This window comes from Corvus hawaiiensis, chromosome Z (assembly GCF_020740725.1).
Source record: "Corvus hawaiiensis isolate bCorHaw1 chromosome Z, bCorHaw1.pri.cur, whole genome shotgun sequence".
NCBI lineage: Eukaryota > Metazoa > Chordata > Aves > Passeriformes > Corvidae > Corvus > Corvus hawaiiensis.
The window spans coordinates 37,850,685-37,870,912 of NC_063255.1; the positions used below are offsets into that span (position 1 = coordinate 37,850,685).

At 38.6% G+C, this 20,228-nt stretch overlaps 1 protein-coding gene across 2 annotated transcripts in view; it reads right to left on the reverse strand.

The window, feature by feature from the left end:
* Positions 1–20,228, reverse strand: part of LRRC2 (leucine rich repeat containing 2) — a 78,245-nt gene that overhangs the window by 44,781 nt on the left and 13,236 nt on the right. For both annotated transcript variants that reach the window (XM_048292957.1, XM_048292959.1), the window contains exon 3: positions 9,827–10,037. In XM_048292957.1, the coding sequence (XP_048148914.1) occupies positions 9,827–10,037 (211 nt within the window). The remainder of the gene's footprint in view (positions 1–9,826; positions 10,038–20,228) is intronic.

Genomic DNA, 20,228 nt, shown 5'->3' on the forward strand with positions numbered 1-20,228 from the left:
CCGCTCTGTGCATCCCCACCCTACTGTTACAAGGCCACTGGGGTCACTGCACATGGGGTACCGTGATCACAGCAGCACATTCCTGGGCCTTTTGTGGTGCAGGGGTCTCATGGTGCCTAGAGTCCACTGTCACGCAGGGCCACGCGTGACAGGAGGTTATTTAAAAAACACTAAGATCTGGAGTGCCAAATCCCAGGAGAAGACTTCCCTCAGGAGGCAGCGTCTCCCCTGAGTGCCTCAGTGGCAGAGGCTGCCAAAGAGTCACAGAGTGACAGACTAGGGGGATGGGACCACCACCTCCTCCTCCACCTCATCCTCTTTGTCTTTCTTCTCTTGCCCATTGGTGGGCCACAGGCAGCCATAGGCAGTAATGCAGGCAGAGGAGCGCTGAGTGCCTCTCACTGCCAAAGCTCAAGAGATGCCAAAGGCAGCAGCTTCTTCTGACTTCGTCAAGCACGTGACAGCAGCAGACACAGAGAGACAGGGAGCTGCTGCACACAGACCCTGCTGCCCACCCCCCAGCTCCTCATCAAGCCCTCTGGAAGCCCACACCCTCAATGGGCAATGGGTGGGGTGGTAGCAGGGGCAGTCCTGGAAGTGTCAGAGACAAAGAAGGAGGTCTTGTCAGAGGAGGGGGAAGTCTTTAAATTCTACAACCTCCAAGAGCTGTCTCAAGTGGAACATAATGGAGACCAAAACTGGAGCGCTAGAAAAGAGAAGACCCCCTTGCCCCTCACACGTCAGGCATGGTCAGAGTATTGGGGCTTTAACAATGGGGTATCCCAGCTCAGTATCCCACCTCTAAGCAGGAGGGAAACAGGCTCAACTTTGATCCTGATTTATGAGCCTCCCTGGGAGGCTGAAATTATGGATATGAGGACGACAGCAACATCCACAGCAGCAGATGCAGAGAGCCAAGAAGCTGCAATTCACAGGCCCTGCTGGTCACCCCCCCAGCTCCTCCACATCAAGCCAGCTGGAAGCCCATGTCCTCAGTGGGCAGCAAGTAGGACTGGCAGCAGGGGCACTCCTGCCAGCACCAGTGACCAAGGCCTTGGCTAAGACGGAGAAAGACTGGGAAGATAACAGAGACCAAAAGCTGTCCTGAGGAGAGGACAGCACAGAAAAAAATTGGAATACTGAGGAAGAGAGTCTTCCCATGCCCAGCCCACACAAGGCATGAGAAGAGCTCTGGGACAGTCAGCTACACACACCCACAAGCACCGAATTGGATCTGCTGAGGTGGGTCCATAGCAGGCTTTCTTATGACCTGGATCCACCCTGCTTGGATTGGGAGGAAGAAAGTTTTTTCAGCTTTGAAGGCGACCTCATGTGGCATATGAGGGAAAGAATCACTTCTGAAGAGACCACTTTCTGGGAGGAGGATTTGATGGCGTGGAATAGGAAGTCATTTGAGTGTATGCTACACATGTCCTCACCTCCAGCTGTCCCCAAGCAAGAGGCCTCTTTCTTCAGGAGGGCACTTGGTGCACTGTGCTGGGTGTTCCAGTGCCCTTGCCTCACAAGACAGCCAGAGCTATAGCAACCTGCTGCCAGCGTCGGCAGATCTGTGGAGATGGCAGCTGGCCCTAAGCCTGTGCCCTGTAATATCCCAGGAGATAAGGGGCTAATGTGTATGTCTCAAACAGCAGTATACGGATGGATGGCTGTGGATCCAACCAAGTATTTTGGTAATAAAATACAAGAATTGTTGATAATAACCAAGGATTTTTGGTAATAACATGCCATGGGAAAGAACATGATATGGCTGGAGAAGGCAGCCACACAGTAGGCTGTGCCGGCCCAAGTAGAGCAGTGCCTCTTCAGGACAAACATCCTTGTTGTAGCTCCCAGAGATAAGCATGATGCAGAACCCCCTAAGCACAGGAACAAGGCCAAGAAATGGCCTTGGACTGGACAGGGATATCAAGGCCACCCAAAACCCCCAAAGGCCTCCAACCTATTTCCAGAAATGTCTGTAAGAATGGACTATTCATGATGACAAATTTGCACAGCAAGTGAGAAACCTGCCTTCAGGGCACAAAAACCTCTCTATAAAATGTACCTCCATCAAGTCCAGGAGGAATTTCCCATGTGATATTAGACTTGTGGAAAAAGGAGATAATAGCTTCCACTTGCTCTCCTTGTAACTCTTCTGTTTGGCCATTAAAAAAGCCAAAAAGAAAATGGTGATTGACTATGGATTGTGGAAAACTAAATGCTAATACTGCACCTTTAACAGCAGCAGTGCCTAACATTGCTGAGTTAATTGCCATAATACAGGAAGATCATCCAAGTTTAGCCACCACCACCATGAAAGATCGGTACTTTATGGTTCCATTTCAGGAGAGCCATTGGAATTGTTTTGCTTTCACATGGAAGGAGATGCAATACACTTTCACCCAAATACTGCAGCAATACCAGGACTCCCCCACACTAGGATACTTTACCCTAGCCCAAGAATTAGCTGCAATTTCAGTAGATGAGGGGATAAGGACTTACCAATATATTGATGATGTATTGATGGGGGTCCAGACACAGATAAAATGGGAAACATTAAAAAATATATTATTAAGCACATTGAAGGTGTAGGGTTAAAGATCTCAGAGGATAAAATTCAGTGTCCCGGTAAGAGGAAAAATTCTTGGAAAAGGAGATGCTTTTCCCTCTTGAGACATTAACCTCAGTGTAGCAAGTAACCATGCCATAAATTAAAAAGGAGCAAGGGCACCTCAGGAGATCTGCCCATAGCCTATCCCTAAGTGGTACGTTTTGATAAAGCACTGAGGGATGTTACCATCCCCAAGCACATACCCCACAGGCCTATCTTGGGACTTTTTCACCCCATGGCTTAACACTGGGCCCAGTTCCTGGAAATTAAGATGCACTGGACCCATATCCAACAGGCAGTACTTGTGGAAACCCTTGCACCCACTACCTGTTAAAGACTATTGTGCTCCCATTGTCTCCCTAAATATATTTGTTAGACTGTAATGACACCTGGATTTGCAAGATGAGGAACTATCTTGTACCATTTGGATAGGCTTTGAGATTTAAAATGCTTTTTACACTTTATATAGTTATCAGATCACATCAATGGACAATAGAAAACATCACATAGCAAGTGCATACATCAAGCAGTTGGACAAAGTATGCCTCTGGAAAACGTAAATTGCAAGTACAATAAGTGTCAAAAAAGATTTTAAAAAATCAATGAGGATTAGTTAAATTAATCTTTAATTACTTAAAGAACAAGATGTATGTGGAATGTTATATTCAACCGATAGAGAATGTTGCATTACCTTTCGTAATGCCTCTACTTCCGTTAAGAAAGCATGAGCTAAAATGAAAGAAATAACTAGCTAAACTGCAGAACTGTTTCAATCCATGAAACCAAATGACTGGTTTAGACAGTTGGAGCCCTATCTCTGGGTTGATGTCTACACACTGATCATTAGGACTCATAGGGTGGGGCTCATGGTTATTGCAATTTGTAATGATTTCTTATAAAGAAATAATTAAGAATTATTTTCTTAATTATTGGAATGGCAATTGTTTGATATATGATTTGTTGCATTATCTCTTCTGCTTCATTCTTTTTTTCTTCCTCTGTTTGGTACGTTCACATCACCACCATGGATGAAGACAATGATCAAAGACTATGACCACTGATCAAAGTTTAAGTAACAAGGTGGTGTAAGGAAAGGGTTAATAACATTTGCAGCTTATACTTCAAACAAGCACTCAGTGGTAGCTATCTTCTGCTTGTACTATCTCCTCTATCTCTGCATGTCTCTCTCCCTCCTCCCCACCTTGCTCTTTTTTTCCCATATGCTTAATAAAATTGGTACACAAAGTAAAATGATTATTCTTAAACCAGCATTTGGCCTCATTTGCACCTTCATTTGGGCAAAGGACTTTAACATCAAATTGTAACAGTAATTTACTGATAAAACTTTGTGAGTTTTTTTGCACCCTCTAAATGTTGTCATTTCTTTCAACCATGAGCATTTACAAATCTGGGGTGGGGCATCACAGTCCCAAGGGAGCAGCGTGGGGGATTTTTTGTGGACATGTTAATAAAACAGGATGATTTTCCAACCATACTCACTTGTGCCTGTTGCTTCTTGAGGGAAAGATGAGTGCAGGAAAGGCCCATGATGACAGGGAGAGCAGGAGAGCCTCCTTACTCCTGTTCTATGGGCTAAGCAGAGACCCTGCCCTTAGCCTCTCACATACCTCTTGCACTCCAGCTCCTGGCCAGTTGAAGCCCAGAAGCACAGAGGGGCTGCTTCCCAACAGTGCCACCAGGCTAAACATTCCCCAGGCATTTAGGATCACGGGTTAGTGGTGGATCTGACAGCGTTAGGTTAATGGCTGGACTCGATGATCTTAGATATCTTTTCAAACCTTACTGATACTGTGATTCTATGAAATGTAGTATGTCTCGGGACCACCTGTAATAATAAAAGCGGTCATGACTGAGTCAGAATTTTTTTTTTTTTTTTTGAAGGGGGATATCTCTGGAGAAATCTCTGGAATTTACATAAGCACAAGAGAGATTTTCCCTGTCCATTCAATGCACCAATGCTACTTGACCCATTGTAGGAAATAAATACATCACTGTCACAAACAGTTGGGAATAACAACTGGAAATTCTCTGTTCTCAGTGAAAATACATATTATGTTAGACAATAAAACTGTGAGAATAAATACAAATATAGTAATTTGCTGCCTTGTTCTATGAGGAAATTATATGCAAAAAAATCATGGTTTATGAGTAAAGAATTTTACCACCATTCACTTACTTGCACATCTGACAATAAAGTTTTTTAAAGTAGGTATGCATCCAGATCCTCTACTTAGGTAAAGCAGGATGGCCGAGAACAGTCCTACTCTGTATTTGAGGAGCATCATCAATTTTCCTCTGTCAGTATTGATATCACAACATTAAAAAATTTGTTTATCCTGAATATTCTGTGAAAAACATTTAATTCACTGATTCACTAGAGAATAAACATTCATTAATTAACAGCAGAAAATAAATACTCAGAGGGGAGAAACAGAGTTAAAGTGATTTAATTTAAAAATTCATATGAATATTCATGGCATTATTTTGCCTCAGTTTCTAGTTCTAATGGTGCTGTTTCTCTGAAGAACAAATTTAATTGAGTAGATACATGTTTATGTGTACAGAGGTTCTCAATTAAGTGTTTTATCAACTATGCATTGTTCTTTCCTAGGCATCCAATTCAATGGTCCATAATATTATATATATATTTATACATATCTTTTTCACAGTGTGTTTGTCTGAAAAACTCTCAAATAAATAATTTTCTTCTTCTGAAACATACCTTGGGAACCTGAAATTACTTGTGGCACAACACACCATACTCATGTTGTCAAAGTCCCAAGTGTTTTGCAAACACAGGAAGATTTAGGAGACTCACTGCTGGGGCAATACGACTGTATTCTGCCCCTTTTTTATTAAAAGAGAAAAAGAAGAGAAAACCTGTCTGATTTCATTCACAATATCAGATTGAGATTCTATTATTGTAAGACCAGCCCATTTTTTATTGTATGCCCTTTTCTTTCCTAACTTTAAATATTAATTCATTACTGTTCCCAGCTGGCAGAAATGTACACCCATGGGAAGTAGACACTAGAGTCACAGAATCACAGCATCACAGAATTAACTACCTTGGAAAAGACCTTTGAGATCATCGAGTCCAACCTACGACCCAACACCACCTTGTCAACCCTTGGCACTAAGTGCCACATCCACTCTTTCCTTAGACACCTCCAGGGACCATGACTCCACCAGCTCCCCGGGCAGCCCATTCCAAAGACCAATTACTCCTTTTGTGAAGAAGTTCTGCCTAATGTCCAGCCTAAAATATTTGCCTGGTATGTAAAAGGGAGACAAGGACCCCTGAACCTTAAGGATGTTGTCAAAGAATGCCAGCCAGATGGAGCTGTGACAGACAAAGGTAAGACTATCTCATCAATGTAGTTATCAACCACTGTCCGCAGGCTGAAGGTAACTACATGGACAGGCATGGCTAAACCGGAACCCAAGTTACAGAATGTCTTTCAGATTCAGAGGGACTTGCTGAGCACTTGTTCTTCAAGCACAGAGGCTTCATACTAGTTCTACTTCCAGTGCTGTTGATCCACAAGGAAATATGGATCTGCATAAAGAGAATACAATTTTTTTCAGAATTCATATACTGTAAAATTAAGCCCTAGTTTCTTTAGCTACTACTTTGTGCCTATTTGTTCAACCAAGTATTTGTTGTGGGAGCTTTTTGCTTTTGCGTGAGCTACACAAAACATTGTAGTGTGTCATTTGCTGTTGCAATCTAGCATTTTCTCCTTCTGTTTTCCCGGCATCAAAATAATATTCATTTATGTACTTACCCCTTGCAAGACATGCCTAGTGCTAGCTGTATCATGTTTAACATTGTTATTCCTACTTCTAAGAAAACTTGATTTGTACTTGATTCTTCTTGTTTCCAGTCTCTTTTCACTGATCTCACTGTCACTCTAGCTTTGTTAAAAAGCCCAAACTGAGCTGCTTCCTTGTCTTCTTTAACACTGTGTCATAATTCCTTGGCTTTTAATCTATAACTCACTCACTTTATTCATCTTCTTCACAGAAATACGTGCCTTTAAGGAGGCCTATAATCATGAACACTAGAAGTAAAACTGTACCAAAAAGTGTTAAAGACTAATTATTACATAATTATTACCCTTTTTTCCCCTCACTATTTTGTTGCTGTTAAAGACCTTTATTTTTTCTCAGATGTGTTAAAATAATTACTTTGCAAGTACAAGGAGCAGTGGGTCCCCACCTAATGAAAATACATTATTATATCCATGATATTTGAGAGGTGGGAAAAAAGTGCCACGAGGTCTCAAAGGAAGGAATTCCTATTAGGAACTCAAAATGTGTGATCTGCTCTGATTTTCACCTTTACTAAGGTTCTCAGAAGAAGGTCTGACATTATTTTCAAAATGCATGATCCAGATAATTTTCAAAATATTTTTCCAAACTATCCCAAACTCTTGTGGCTGGGTGAATATTGTTGCCTATCCACAAGTACTCTGGCTGTGCAAGGTATCCTCAAAGATAAGGAGAGACCATGTTCCCTAGGTGCCAGCCAGCCTCATGGTGCTTCTGCTGAAGCATGACCAAAGACATTGACTACATCCCTCAACTGCTAGGTTAATGGGTTTCTCAGTGAAATTAAAGGTCTTCTCCAGCCTAAATACTTCTATGATTCCATCCATTTTAAACCTCCTACTCAACAATGCAGAATCAGTAAGCCAGATGCTCTGTGGATATCGAGGACAAAGCAGCAGCTTCCTTCTAACAAGACTACATTTTTACCATCTAGACATCCTGGGCACTCTGACATTGAGGCCTATGAGAAGGATGTGGTAAAGCCATATCCTTGTGCTGGGGATTACTCCTCTGTGAAACTTAGCTTCCCAGAAGACATAAAAAGAACTGGTATAGCCCAGAAGCAAGCCTTGTTCTCAAAATGAGACCTCTAAGACACACCAGCAACCTACTCAGATTTAGCTATCAACTGTCTAGAGGATATATTACTGCTTCATTGATGAGAGGAAAGGGGAAACATAATAGAAATACTTATCAGGTAAAAGGAAGATAGAAGATTCAACTGCTCGTCCCCAAATGGATACTTTACAGGACTGTGCTGTTTGCTGCTGCCAATGGTAAGTGCCAAGTCAACAGCAAATCCAGCTGGTTATGTGCCCGTAAATCTGCACAGGTAATCCCAGCTGTGACTTCTGCAAGTCCCTGAGTGCTTAATCACTGAAACTTTCAACTCATAGATGTATTTGTGTGCAAAACACATCAAAAAAACTAAACCACAATAGACAACACAGCTCCCAGCTACATAGCATACAGGCTTCTCTGAGGAAACTGTCATATGCCCACAGATTTTTTTAATGTGCAGATTGCTAGACTGTGCAGCATTGGTTTTATAGTCTGAAAATTCATTTTGTTTAAATGTGAATTACTTTCTTTTTGTGAGAAAGTAATGGGGGGAAACAGTATAATATCTGATTCTGTCTTTGGTTCAGAAGCACCAGTTCAGATTTTAAAAAAACAAAATGAGTGGTATGATTTGTATAACATAAAAACTTTACAAAATTTTTGCAGTAAGTGGATATACACTTCTTTCAGAACTTTGTCAATTGAGTTTTCACAATTTTAAAATAATTTTCAGCTGTTAGAAAGTGACATTTCTTTTTGATTTTAAAGGAGCACTGATCTTTAAATAAATAATCTTTGATTGTATCTTTTTCTGCAGACATCTGAACTCTGTCACAGTTCGTTGTTGAAACAGGACACCCACTTTAGCTAGGCTAGAGCTGGACCATGAGACTTGATGTCTGTTTGATGTGGCCACACTGAGCATCTGATAAGGAGATCTCAAAGCCCATGGTGGTTAGGAATGTACTGCTCAAGGTGGCATAGTGTACATAACAGTACACCAATTTCTCTTAAATGGGATTTTTCAGAATGTCAAATTAAAATTACATACTCTGGAAAACAACAAAATGTGTGTTTGATTTTGCCTCCTAATGTAAAGCCTAGCTTATGGTGACAAAGAAAAATTTTAATGGTTTGGCAAAAGAGAATAAGCAAAAGAAAAGTTTAATTATGCAACTCTTCCCTGATGCACTGAGGATATTTGCAGTTGCTACTATATCAGTGTCTAAGGAGCTGTAATCTCTCTCTTTTTTTTTTCCTAAGGGACCACTAAGCTAAGGTTTATAATACCCAAAAGAATGCAGTATTTGACTACACATCTTAAACATCACTTTCAAAATCCCAAGTTCTTGAATGAAGAGATGTGATAACTCTCCAGCAACCAGTCCTATCACATCAGTGATTGGTATCAGTTGAAGAAAGAGTATCCTTAGTAGAGCTGAATGGGAACCAGAGTTTTCTATAGTCCAGAAATTTTCACTATTCTAGGTTTATTCAGAAAGAAATTAAAGCAAGAAAAAAATGAAAACTGAAAAAGAAAACACCATCAGATTCAAAATCAAATCTAGGTAATGTTACACTTCAGGTCAATCAAAAAATAATTCTAGCTTTTTTTATCAATTAACATTTTGACTTTTTTTAAATGAAAATGCTACAGAAAAATCAAAGTTTTGATTTCACATCATAAATAATGTAGTGTTTCTCTGAATACATATCAATCAAAGCTTTTACAACTCCAGAAAGCTTCAGAACAGCTCTAACACACCACTAGCTCAATTTCAAGCCAGCACTAACTCACATCTTACCTGCAAACTGGTATTTCACATCAAACATATCTGCAAGTCAAATGTGCTTTTTTTTCAATAAGACCATTGTGGATTGATGCTAATATTAGTTTCAAACTGAGTAGAGCTTGAGAAAGTGTTATCAGACCATTAGAGCAAGAGCACAGATCTCTGATTAGTCGAAGACAGCAATAAGACAACAGACATTATTTTCATCTCTCTTCACCCATCTGAGAATTTTAGCATAAGATAATCTTATTGCAACATTATTGCTCATACCAAAATTTTTGAGAGGGATAAATTACATGTATCAGCAGAGAATTTAAAATACACATACCTGAAAACAAAACCGCTAGTTCAGGCTGAGGTAGAAAATGCTTTAGTCACTTCTAACACTGTGAAAAAGCATCAACTTAATATGCATTTCCCATTAAAAAAAAAGCAGTGATTAAAAGATAAAGTCTAAGACACCCAAACTCTTCACCAACAGAAACATATTTTCCATTATATTTACCGTCCACTGCTCTCCAGAAAGCTGAAAAATAAACTTGTTTTGTTCCTTATTTGCTCCATCTGGCAAAGCACGACTCTTCTTGAGCTGAGGAGTCTTTCCATAAGTGTCCAGATCCCTCTCATTGATGTCTACAAAGCCATTCTTGAGGTATTTTGATTGAGGAATACCTTTCTTACGGCACTCTAGTATCAAATTCCATTCCTGTTTTATCCTGAAATAGTGCCAAAAAAAGTTTATGTGAATCAGCTGAAAAAATGTGGCAGGTAAGTTCTAAAACTTAATCTGTGTTTGCACAAGTACTTCACAAAATATAATTATTCATCTAAGGTATTGGCTATTTTTTATATCTCTGTTTTAAAAAGGTGCATTTCCTGGAGTTACGCTAAGATTTTCTAGACATACATATAGATTTCAAATGATCAGGATTTCATTCACTGACTACAGTACAGTGACTCCCAGAGAATAATAGAAAAGTGGAGACTGAGCAAATTGTTGTGGAAAAGAGCAAAAATTATGCTCTTCAATTTGATAAGAGAGAAAATATATTCTCACAGAACAAGTTATATGCATAAACAAAATCAAGTACCTGGTGATATATGAAAACATTTTCCTTGGGGAAAAATAAGTGAGAAGTGCCTTTTTCCCTTGCCCTTTCTTGTTCAAGTATAATGATTTATTTTAATTTTTACACCAATAACTTCAAAGTTATTACATGACAACTGATTTCAGATTCAATTTCACTGTAACTTCTGTATCACCTTCAAGGGAAACTTTTTCTCTTGTATCTTCAGGCGTAAATTCAATTTGACATAATTAAGCATTGTCAAAAGCTCATGCTTCTAGTTAGGAGAGATTTATTTCCTCTTACTCAATTAAAGAACTGGTTAATTAACAGAAGCAAGCCTTCCTTACACCAAAATAAGACTCTGCAAAGCCTCTTGTATGATAAATCTGACTTCACACTTTGGATTCTAGATCCTGTGGTACATGAGACTCATTTATGTCATCCTCATCCTCTAATAGATATCTTAGTCTAAAGGATTGAAGAAAATTGACAGTTGAAGAAGGACAAAAAGTTCAGAATAAAGTACCCCTAGAGAAAGTAAATACATCATGTCCTAGAAAGAGAATTACATGAAAGTTTATAAAGTTCAAATAGAAAGCAACAAAACCTTTACATGTATTACGACTTACTCATGGGATTTTTCTCTACAATGTTAAGATGGAAAAAAAAGATCACATGAAACAGAATCATAGAATCATGGAATTATTTGGGTTGGAAAGGACATTGAAGATCATCTAGTTCCAGCCCCACCACCACAGACAGGGACACCTTCCGCTAGACCAGGTTGCTCAAGTTCCCCTTCAGCCACAAAGGAGGCTTGAACACTTCCAGGGATGCGGCATGACAGCTTCTCTGAGGAACTTGTTTCACTGCCTCATTACCCTCACAGTAAAGAATTTCTTCCTAATATCTAATATAAACCTACTCTCTTTCAGTTTGAAGCCATTCTCCCGTGTCTTGGCACTACAGTTCTTGATGAAGAGATTCTCTCTGGCTTCCCTGTAGCCCCCCTTCAGATAATGGAAGCTTGCTATGAGATCTCCAAGCAACTTTCTCTTCTCCAGGCTGAACAACCCAAACTTTCTCAGCTGGTCTTCGTAAGGGAGATTATCCAGTCCTCCTATAAACTTTGTGGTCTCCTCTGGACTTTCTCCAACAATTCCATGTTGTTTTTATTTTGGGGGCACCAGAGCTGGATGTGGGGTCTCACAAGAGCAGAGTAGAGGGGTAGAATCACCTCCCTTGACCTGCTATTGATGCAGCCCAGGACACAGTTGCTTTCTGGGCTGTGAACACACATTGCTGGTTCATGTTTAATTTATTGTCAAGTATCACCTGCAAGTCCTTCTCCTCAGGCCCGCTATCAATCAATTCTATTCCCAGCCTGTAAGTATGCCTGAGATTGCCTCGACCCAGGTGTAGGACCTTGCACTTCACTTTGTTGAACTTCATGAGTTTTGCATAAACCCACCTCTCAAGCCTGTCAAGGTCCCTCTGGCCGACATCCCTTCCCTCCAGCGTGTCTGCATCACACAGCTTGGTGATGTCAGTGAACTTGCTGAGGGTGCCCTCAATCCCACCGTTCATGTCACCAAAGAAGATGCTGAGCAGTGTCAGCTCTAACACTGACTCCTGAGGGACGCCAGTCACTGAGTCCATCCGTCAAAATCCATGACGCCCTATTTAGAGTCAAAGATGTCATGCAAGACAGCACTGAACACTGTATAAGTCCAGGCAGATGATGTCAATTGCTTTGCCCCTATTCACCAGTGCCATGGCCCCATCATAAAAGACCCCCAAATTCATCAGAATTAAAAACAGAATGTCTGGTTTTAAGTCACATACAAGAAACCAGTTACAAACTTAGGTACAAGAAGTACGTCCCAAAATCTTGTTGAAATAAATAATTTTTGGACACTCGTAACAAGGAATGAAACTGCAGTGCAGAATACTCTTACGGAAATACAGCAGCACTGACTTCATGCTATCAAAATAAGTCTTTAGAGAGCAAAACTGCATGCCTAGATAGAAAGGTTTTACTGAGACAGTTGTATACATTGTGTCACAGAAATCTCAGGGGATGTTAGAGAGGCTTGAAGGCAGAGAGCGCAGCAATGGCAAAGACAAATACAGAGCACAGGGACACACTGCAAGCACTTTGTACACTTTTGGAAAATACATATAACCATTTATTAGAGGAGCAAGCCTGAGGGACCACCAGATGACAGTTTCAAGGAGCAGCACACTACACATGGAACACAAGAGAACTGCAGAAAGCCCCTTCTGTAATGACTGCAATGTATTCCCAAGTGACATCTTTATAAAGGGAAAGTACAGAAAAGCACCTTCTACAAATATTTCAGAGGGTGAATTAACAGACAGGTTGTTTAAAAGGTAGCTCACTGGATAAAGTGTTAACAGACTACCTGAAGACACCAAAAACTCAGACTAAGTACATTCTAATGATGACAGTAAGAATCTATTTCTTCCTTATTTAAAAAATATCAAAAATATTTTTAAAAGATAAAATTATATTTATCTTCAAATGAAAAAAGTTAGAAGGAAATATAAGCTGTGATTAACACAGAAAAAGGAAATGAAGCTACTACAGGTATGAAAATTAGTAGGAAAAAGATTTGTAGCATATCAGAAGACAGAAGCCTGAGAAAGATGACGGGAACCATAATTTCTCAAAATGTGAAAGGAGAAATAAAGGAATAGTTAAAGAAGTTATTGATAGCTGCGGAAATGTTACTCATTCTTGGCTTCAGTTTTCATTAGAGAGATCAGAATGCACTTCACAAGTAGACATCTGGAAGAATATTTGGTATTAAAAGTATCAATAGAGGAGGTGTGAGAATACTAAAATATATTTGAAATAACTCTCCCAGTTTCTGTCAGTGTCTACTGCACCTGGAATATTTCATACCACAGCAAGCTGTGATATGTAAATGAGTCAAGAAAAAAAAGACTGGACAGACAGAAAAGCATTCAGCCCGGCGAGTCCCTAGAGTGGACTAAAGGTGCTAGCACAGTCAAGGAAGAGTCCACCAACTATGCACAATATCTTCACAATAATTTTCTGAATTTACTTGATATGACAAAGACAACAAAATAGGTTAAAAGAGATACAGCTTCTTAGCCCATACTCTGATATCTCAACAAGCTGTAGCTAATATTTCTAAATTTTCTATTACAGAGGGAGAGATATCCAAACACCTGATTTCACTAAGCAGCCCTACTAAAGGTATCCTCACCAGCTGCAGTCTAGAAGGGCTCAGATGACAGAGTTTTCCATATCAGCAGACACGATAGTTCAAACACTTTCAGATGCTTTGACACATGAGCCAATCCAATTTTCAATGTTGATCTTAACTATTCAATCCATCATTTGGACCCTAGAAACTGCCAACACAGCAGAGTGTGGAGATTCTAATGGCAAGAGATCACTAGGAAAAGCTACAAAACAATATCTTCATATACTATAAGGAAAAAAACCAGTCCCAAACCACCTACTCACATTTTGTTCCAAAACTTGTCTATCAGTGAGCATAGCTAAATAATTATAAAAGCTCTGTATTGATGGGAAATGAAGTGGTATGGGAAGGGTGCTAAATGAATCTCAAGGAAGAAAACAAAATTATCTGAACAATTAAGAGTCAGGAGCCAGAAGGACCATAGGATCAAATACCTAGAATTACTTTTTTTAAATATTCCAAGTTTTACTTACCACTCCCATACTGCTCTTTCTCACATTCTCCAGTCCTCCACCTATAGCTTTTTTGTCCTTCTGTGAAGCTTAACTCTACATTACTACCCTCTCATTTCCATGGAATTCCTTCATTTTCTACCAAAGCAATAAATATTTCACTCCGTGCATAATTTATTGCACTGAAAAAACTTGCCCACAAAATGGGGAGTTTTTGTATTCATTGCTCTTCTCTCAAGCACAAAAAATGACTGACTTATTCCTCACAGTATAAATTCTAAGGTTAGAAATTTAAAAAACAGAAAGAAGAGGTCAAAAAGTTTAATTCAATAAAAAGTAAGCTGCATCAGTGCTGGCTCTCTTAGGTAGACCCCAGGAACACTACAGCTGAGGGCTCAGATCTAAAATTTTACTCTGTCAAAACAAGAAACGTAAAAAATAGAAGAAGGGAGCTACAGTAAAGCTGAAAAAAACAAACTGCCCTCTGACAGTCTGCTGATAATATATACAAAATACAAAACTCAGGGGGTCATTGCTAGCCAAGTAAAATATAATGCATGTAACAAAAATGGCTATTAAGCAAATCAGTCAGTGAAGCATTTACCTCAGAAGAAAGACAGGGGTCAAAAATAAAACCTGGTAGGGAATTCAGCGTGTATATTGCACACTGATACGGAAGTCCTATGTCAAATTTCTTCTTTACTCATATATTAAGTTAATGGAAACATGCGCTGTTAAGCTTTTAAAGAATGCAAGTATTGAGTACAAGCACATTTAGAACAGATGGAAAGAGAATTAATAATGAAGCAACAGAAGTGCATAATTTTGTACAGTACATCTCAGAATGAAAACATTATATTTCCCATGGGCAAAGGGTCTAATAATTTACAACACCTGCCTGTACTCTTGGGTTACATGCTAACCAAATTAATCACTATGAGCCTTACTGGTCTGGAATTGCAACTTATATCAAGCCAGTGTGCATCATGAAGCAAAGATGACAAAGCTGTAAATTTGCAGGTTCAGTTGAGATCAAACCAAAGGGATCTATTTGGCTACATGGTTGTCATTCTGCTCTGTCATTGTAAAAAAAAAGAGGTGATGCTACTTTTTATGGGATCATTACAAAAATAAAGATTTTTTAAGTCTTCATTTGGTGACAATCCTCAGATAAGACAGAATTTCTACCAGGTTTGTCATATCTGGAGGCTACAACATGAATCTTTGGGACAGATATCTAAAAGAAAAGGCCTCTAAACCAATGGGGCAAAAAGAGAAAAAAAATCTCCACAAAAATAAAATAATCTTCTAAATACTAATACACTTTTAGGGAAATTAAATTTCTGGTCTTGACAATTTAAAGACTCCTGATGTTCCAGAAAGACATTTTCACAGATGACAAATGAGTTACAAAATCACAGCTCTCCTGAAGTTTATGTCTTTTTAATACTATTTAACAATAAAATATTTTTGCCTTCCTCTACACCTTGATCAAATGGTTTCAGTCAGATTAAAGAAACAACAATCATTTTCAGTATTAAGAAAGTTGAAGATAGTCAAGTCAAGCCTAATTTATGTGGGAATATGAACACAAAAAAATATTTTTCCTGGACAAAGGGCCAGATGAGATCTAAGGTTCTAAATCAGCTAACTACTCCAGTATTTCCACTTCAATCATACAAATAGTTCCACTAATTTTAAAAAAGGCTTGTTGCATGCTGCTTATGTTTGTCAGAAAAAAAGTTACATTTCATACCTATACATCTGTAACACAAAAGCACGTGTGTCACTAAGGCAGATGTATGTGGTATAGAGGAAATTTTACTCTGGCGAGCTATTTTCCAACACATTTCCATTTTCCAGTAAGCTTTCAGGACAATACACTATAGTTATGAAATGGGATCAGCAGGGAAATAGAAGATTCAAGTATTTCCACTTTAATTAGTCCTGAATTTCACTTCAGGAATCATTTCCCAAACGCTACTTCACTATTGGAGTATACATTCAGAAAAAAGATTCACAGCATATAATTTTTTAATTATTACACATATTTCTTTTCAAGGATGTGAGAGTTCCCTGCTTGAAATTTTATTTTCTCCAACAAAATTCTCCATCTAATCAACCTGATGCAAAGAGTTACTGTATAATAAGTTCAGTGATTGGACCTTTCAAAGGAACAACCAGCTTGGAAAGGAAGTGTGCATTGGTAGGGGTTTCAGAGCCATTGAAGCTAATGAGGAGTAACTGGGTTTCTTTGAATTGCTCTTCCTTCAGCAGTTATCCTCTGCTCAATGTCTGCTTAGCAGCTCTTGGGGAAAAGCTATGATTCTTAGGTAAGGAAAGGAAGTTTCGTTAGATGGCACTATTTCCTCTAAACCAGGACAGAAGAATTGACCAGGACACTACATGATGACACCAGCTGAGAACTCCTGAGTGATGTTTAAATCAGAATCACTAGCCATGTAGGATCATTAAATAATCGTATGGAATTTTTAGAAGAGCATTGCAGTAAAACTGGAGCTCAGCCCAGAATAATATTCCTGATGGATGAGTAACATTTGCTTCAAATTCAATTGGATTGATTCAATTTCAGTATCACTGCGAGGCTCTTCCCTCCGTTTTAAAGGATTGTGGCTAAACAACAGCTTTTATCTTACAATGCACTTCTGTGCATTACTTAAGACACACAGTCTGTTTGCACAAGTGCTTACAAATAAAGTCAAATAACTTAGTATATTTATTAATGCTGCAGATTGAAACCAAACATTTTGCCTATAATTTGTGTTTGGGGCCAAGGAACTCCCAGCTTGAGTTTTAGACTTGCTTGGAAAAAGCTCTGCATTGGGTATTTAGTAGGAGAATAAAGATAAACATAGCAAATAAAATCTTAGTTCAGGTACAAATAGAGTTATAACACTGAAGTTTGGCAGAGAGATAGAGACAAATCTTTTTTATTGGACAAAAGTGTAACCTTTCAGAGAAAAAAGTCAGTCTGCCTGCAGAGTGTAGTTTGCTGTTTTGCTTTTTACTTTTAATATTTGGGAAGCATATAACTCAAAAAAATAATACATGCACATTTAATTAGTCAGATCTCGAGGAGAAATTTTTGGAGAAGAGACACACTGGAAGAGGTAGCTGAACAACCTTTAATTTTTGCTGCATGTTTGTGGGTGGACAGAGCAGGCTGTGCCATTTCACAACAAAGATTTAGATAGCTAATCTGGGCAAACAGCTCTGGCATTTCCTCACTTGAATGCTTAATTTGTTAGCCTTCAGATTTATCTTACCTGCTTTTCACACAAATGACAAACACGTTGCAACCCTTCAAAAAAAAAAAATCTAACTGTAAATTTTCATTCTTATTCCCTTAAAAAAAAAAAAGAGAGAAAAGAAAACAAGTAGAAAAGAAATGTCAATGTGGAAAATTGTCATATCACATCAAGTTCATCTGACAACATTCAGGATTTTGAACAATCTTTTATTGTTCCCCCCAACCATGCTCTAGAAGATTAAACATAAAACAGTGCTATAAATACAAACTTCTTTCCATAATATGCACTTTCATAAACATATAGAAAATCTCAGCACAGTGGACACATTTTGTAACATTGTGTTTCATATTCTATGGGAGATTTCGAATGGCCTTGTCTGATGGGATCAAGAGCATGAAGTAAAATGAAAATAAGTCTACCAAACACTGTCCTATTTCTTTTTCTTTTATATTCAGTTGCCGGTTTATGTGTGTTCTTTAAACTGCCATACTTTCACAGTCCCACAAAACCAAAAATTTATCTGATACCAGTACCTCAGAAGGCCAGTATTCTCACTAGTTGGTTGTCCAGAATCAGATTTCACTGGCCAGTTGCTTAAATATCTGCCCTGTAAACAAATCTTTACAAGACCTCACCATTAATGCACAGTTGAAGCTTTTAATTTATTTGTGAGATTTTCCTAAGAAAATCTTCATTCAAAACATATCTTACAAGTTACTGTTTAATGATGCTGCATGAACTAAATTACCTTGCCCTAAGGCAAAAACAGTTCCCTAGAGGTTAACTGGAAGTTTGTCTTTGAATAATACATACTACATTTCACTGCATATTATCAGGTCATTTTACATAGTAACACTGCATATAAAGGAACTGCAAAATCTCGAAGACATTAGCAAATTATAACGTCTTTGAGAAAAACTGGGGTTTGTTTAAAAAAAAAAAGCAGCCTGAAAAGGCCAGATTCCAAACTCTGTTACATGAGTGTATTTGCAGAGAAACTCTACTAATTTCAACCCTACTTAGCAATTCACTCTGACTTCTGGCAAAAGTAAATATCTAGAATCTTAAATGCTAGAACGCAGCCTCATTTCAGGAAAGTGTCCCTTGTAAACGTCTTTTGGGAATTATAATTTGGGATCATAGTACTTTCAAAATACTTTCTTACTGTGGCACAGTATGTACTTGCTTTGATTTCAGTGGACCTACCTGACAATAGTAAAATTTTAATCTCTGAGTATGATACCTGAATTTAGTTAATGCAGAACTCCATAAAATAATGAAATGTAGTTACACATCGAAATATTATTTGTATTATTTAATTAGAAATACAATTTAATCTATACTTTAAAGCTAAAAGCCAGTGAAGTCTTCTCATATTTTTGGTCCAACATTTGAGAGCACTGAAAAGCACTTAAGAAATAACATGTGAGCTGACATTTAGGACCTAAATGCCAGTGGTCACTTCACACCTCATAAAAAAAAGAGGATTTTTTTTTAACTGAATTTAGCATTTTGTTACTAATATTCTTATTACTTTGACCATTATTCTATCAGCTTTGTTCATTCTATAAGGCCTGAATCATGAGAGTGCACACGAACTTTTTCATTTGTTTCAGTGGGTATAATACTGATCACTCATATTCAGAAGACAAAGTCTAATGTATTTCCTTCTTTTTTCCCGGGACCTCTACAAGTAGAACTAACTGGAAAGCAATCTGAGTGTGTGAAGATACACAACTATGCAAAGCACAATATGCAATTAGCAATTTAAAAGAAGAAAACAAAAATCCTTTGTGCAAGCTGCAGGTGCACCTGGGAACTTTTACTTCTGTGTATTTTATCTCAAATTCCCCATCTTCAGGTGGTACAGGAGGATAAGATAATGAATTTGGACATCATTACTGGAAAAAAATCAGGAAAAGTGGTGAAGCTCCACTCTTTCGGATGGAAGTGTATCTACAACAATTAACCACAGGCAGAAAAACAGGGAGAATGTATTGTTTTTATGGAAAAGACAAGTCAACGTAAGAAATTAGTCTTAACGTATGCTACTGACAAAAGATATGGGAGCTCAAATTAGCTACCTCAGAGGACATAACGTGGCCCTCTTTCCTTCTTACAGAGAGAATTTACCATGCATCATTTGCTTTTCTACTAGTGAACTCAACACTTATCTTCTGCACCACAGAAAACCAAAACAAAAGTGCAGCAGGGGGATGTTGACATGTTGTCCACACTGGGACAGAAATAAGGTTTGAATAAGTTTCATCCCAAATCCTTTCACTTGTCTTTTCCACATAAGGGAAACATAATGTGAATATGAAACATAAGGGAAACAGCAAACATCCATCTCTCCACTGTCATGGTTAAACCCCAAATGGCAACCAAGTACCACACAGGCACTTACTCCCCAGCCCCCGGCAGGGTGGGCAGGAGAATCAGAAAATAAATATAACATTTCTGCATTAAGAACAGTTTCATAAGAGAAACAAAGTAAATAATAATAATAATAATAACAACAACAACAACAACGAGAGAGAGAAAAAGAAAACCCAAGAGAAATAAATTATATAAATTATACCCAATACAAGTGCTCACAACCTGCTGACCAACTCCTAGTCCATTCCTGAGAAACAATCACTCGCTCCTTGCCAAGTCCACCAGTTTCTATACTGAGAATAATGTTCTATGGTATGGAGTATCATGTTCAGGTCAGCTGTCGTGGCTATGCTACCTGCCAGCTCTTTGTGCAGCCCCTAACTAGCAGAGAATGAGACACTGGAAAGTCCTTGACTTAGCATAAGAACTACTTAGCAACAATCCAAACAAGTGTGTTATCAACATTATTCTCAGACT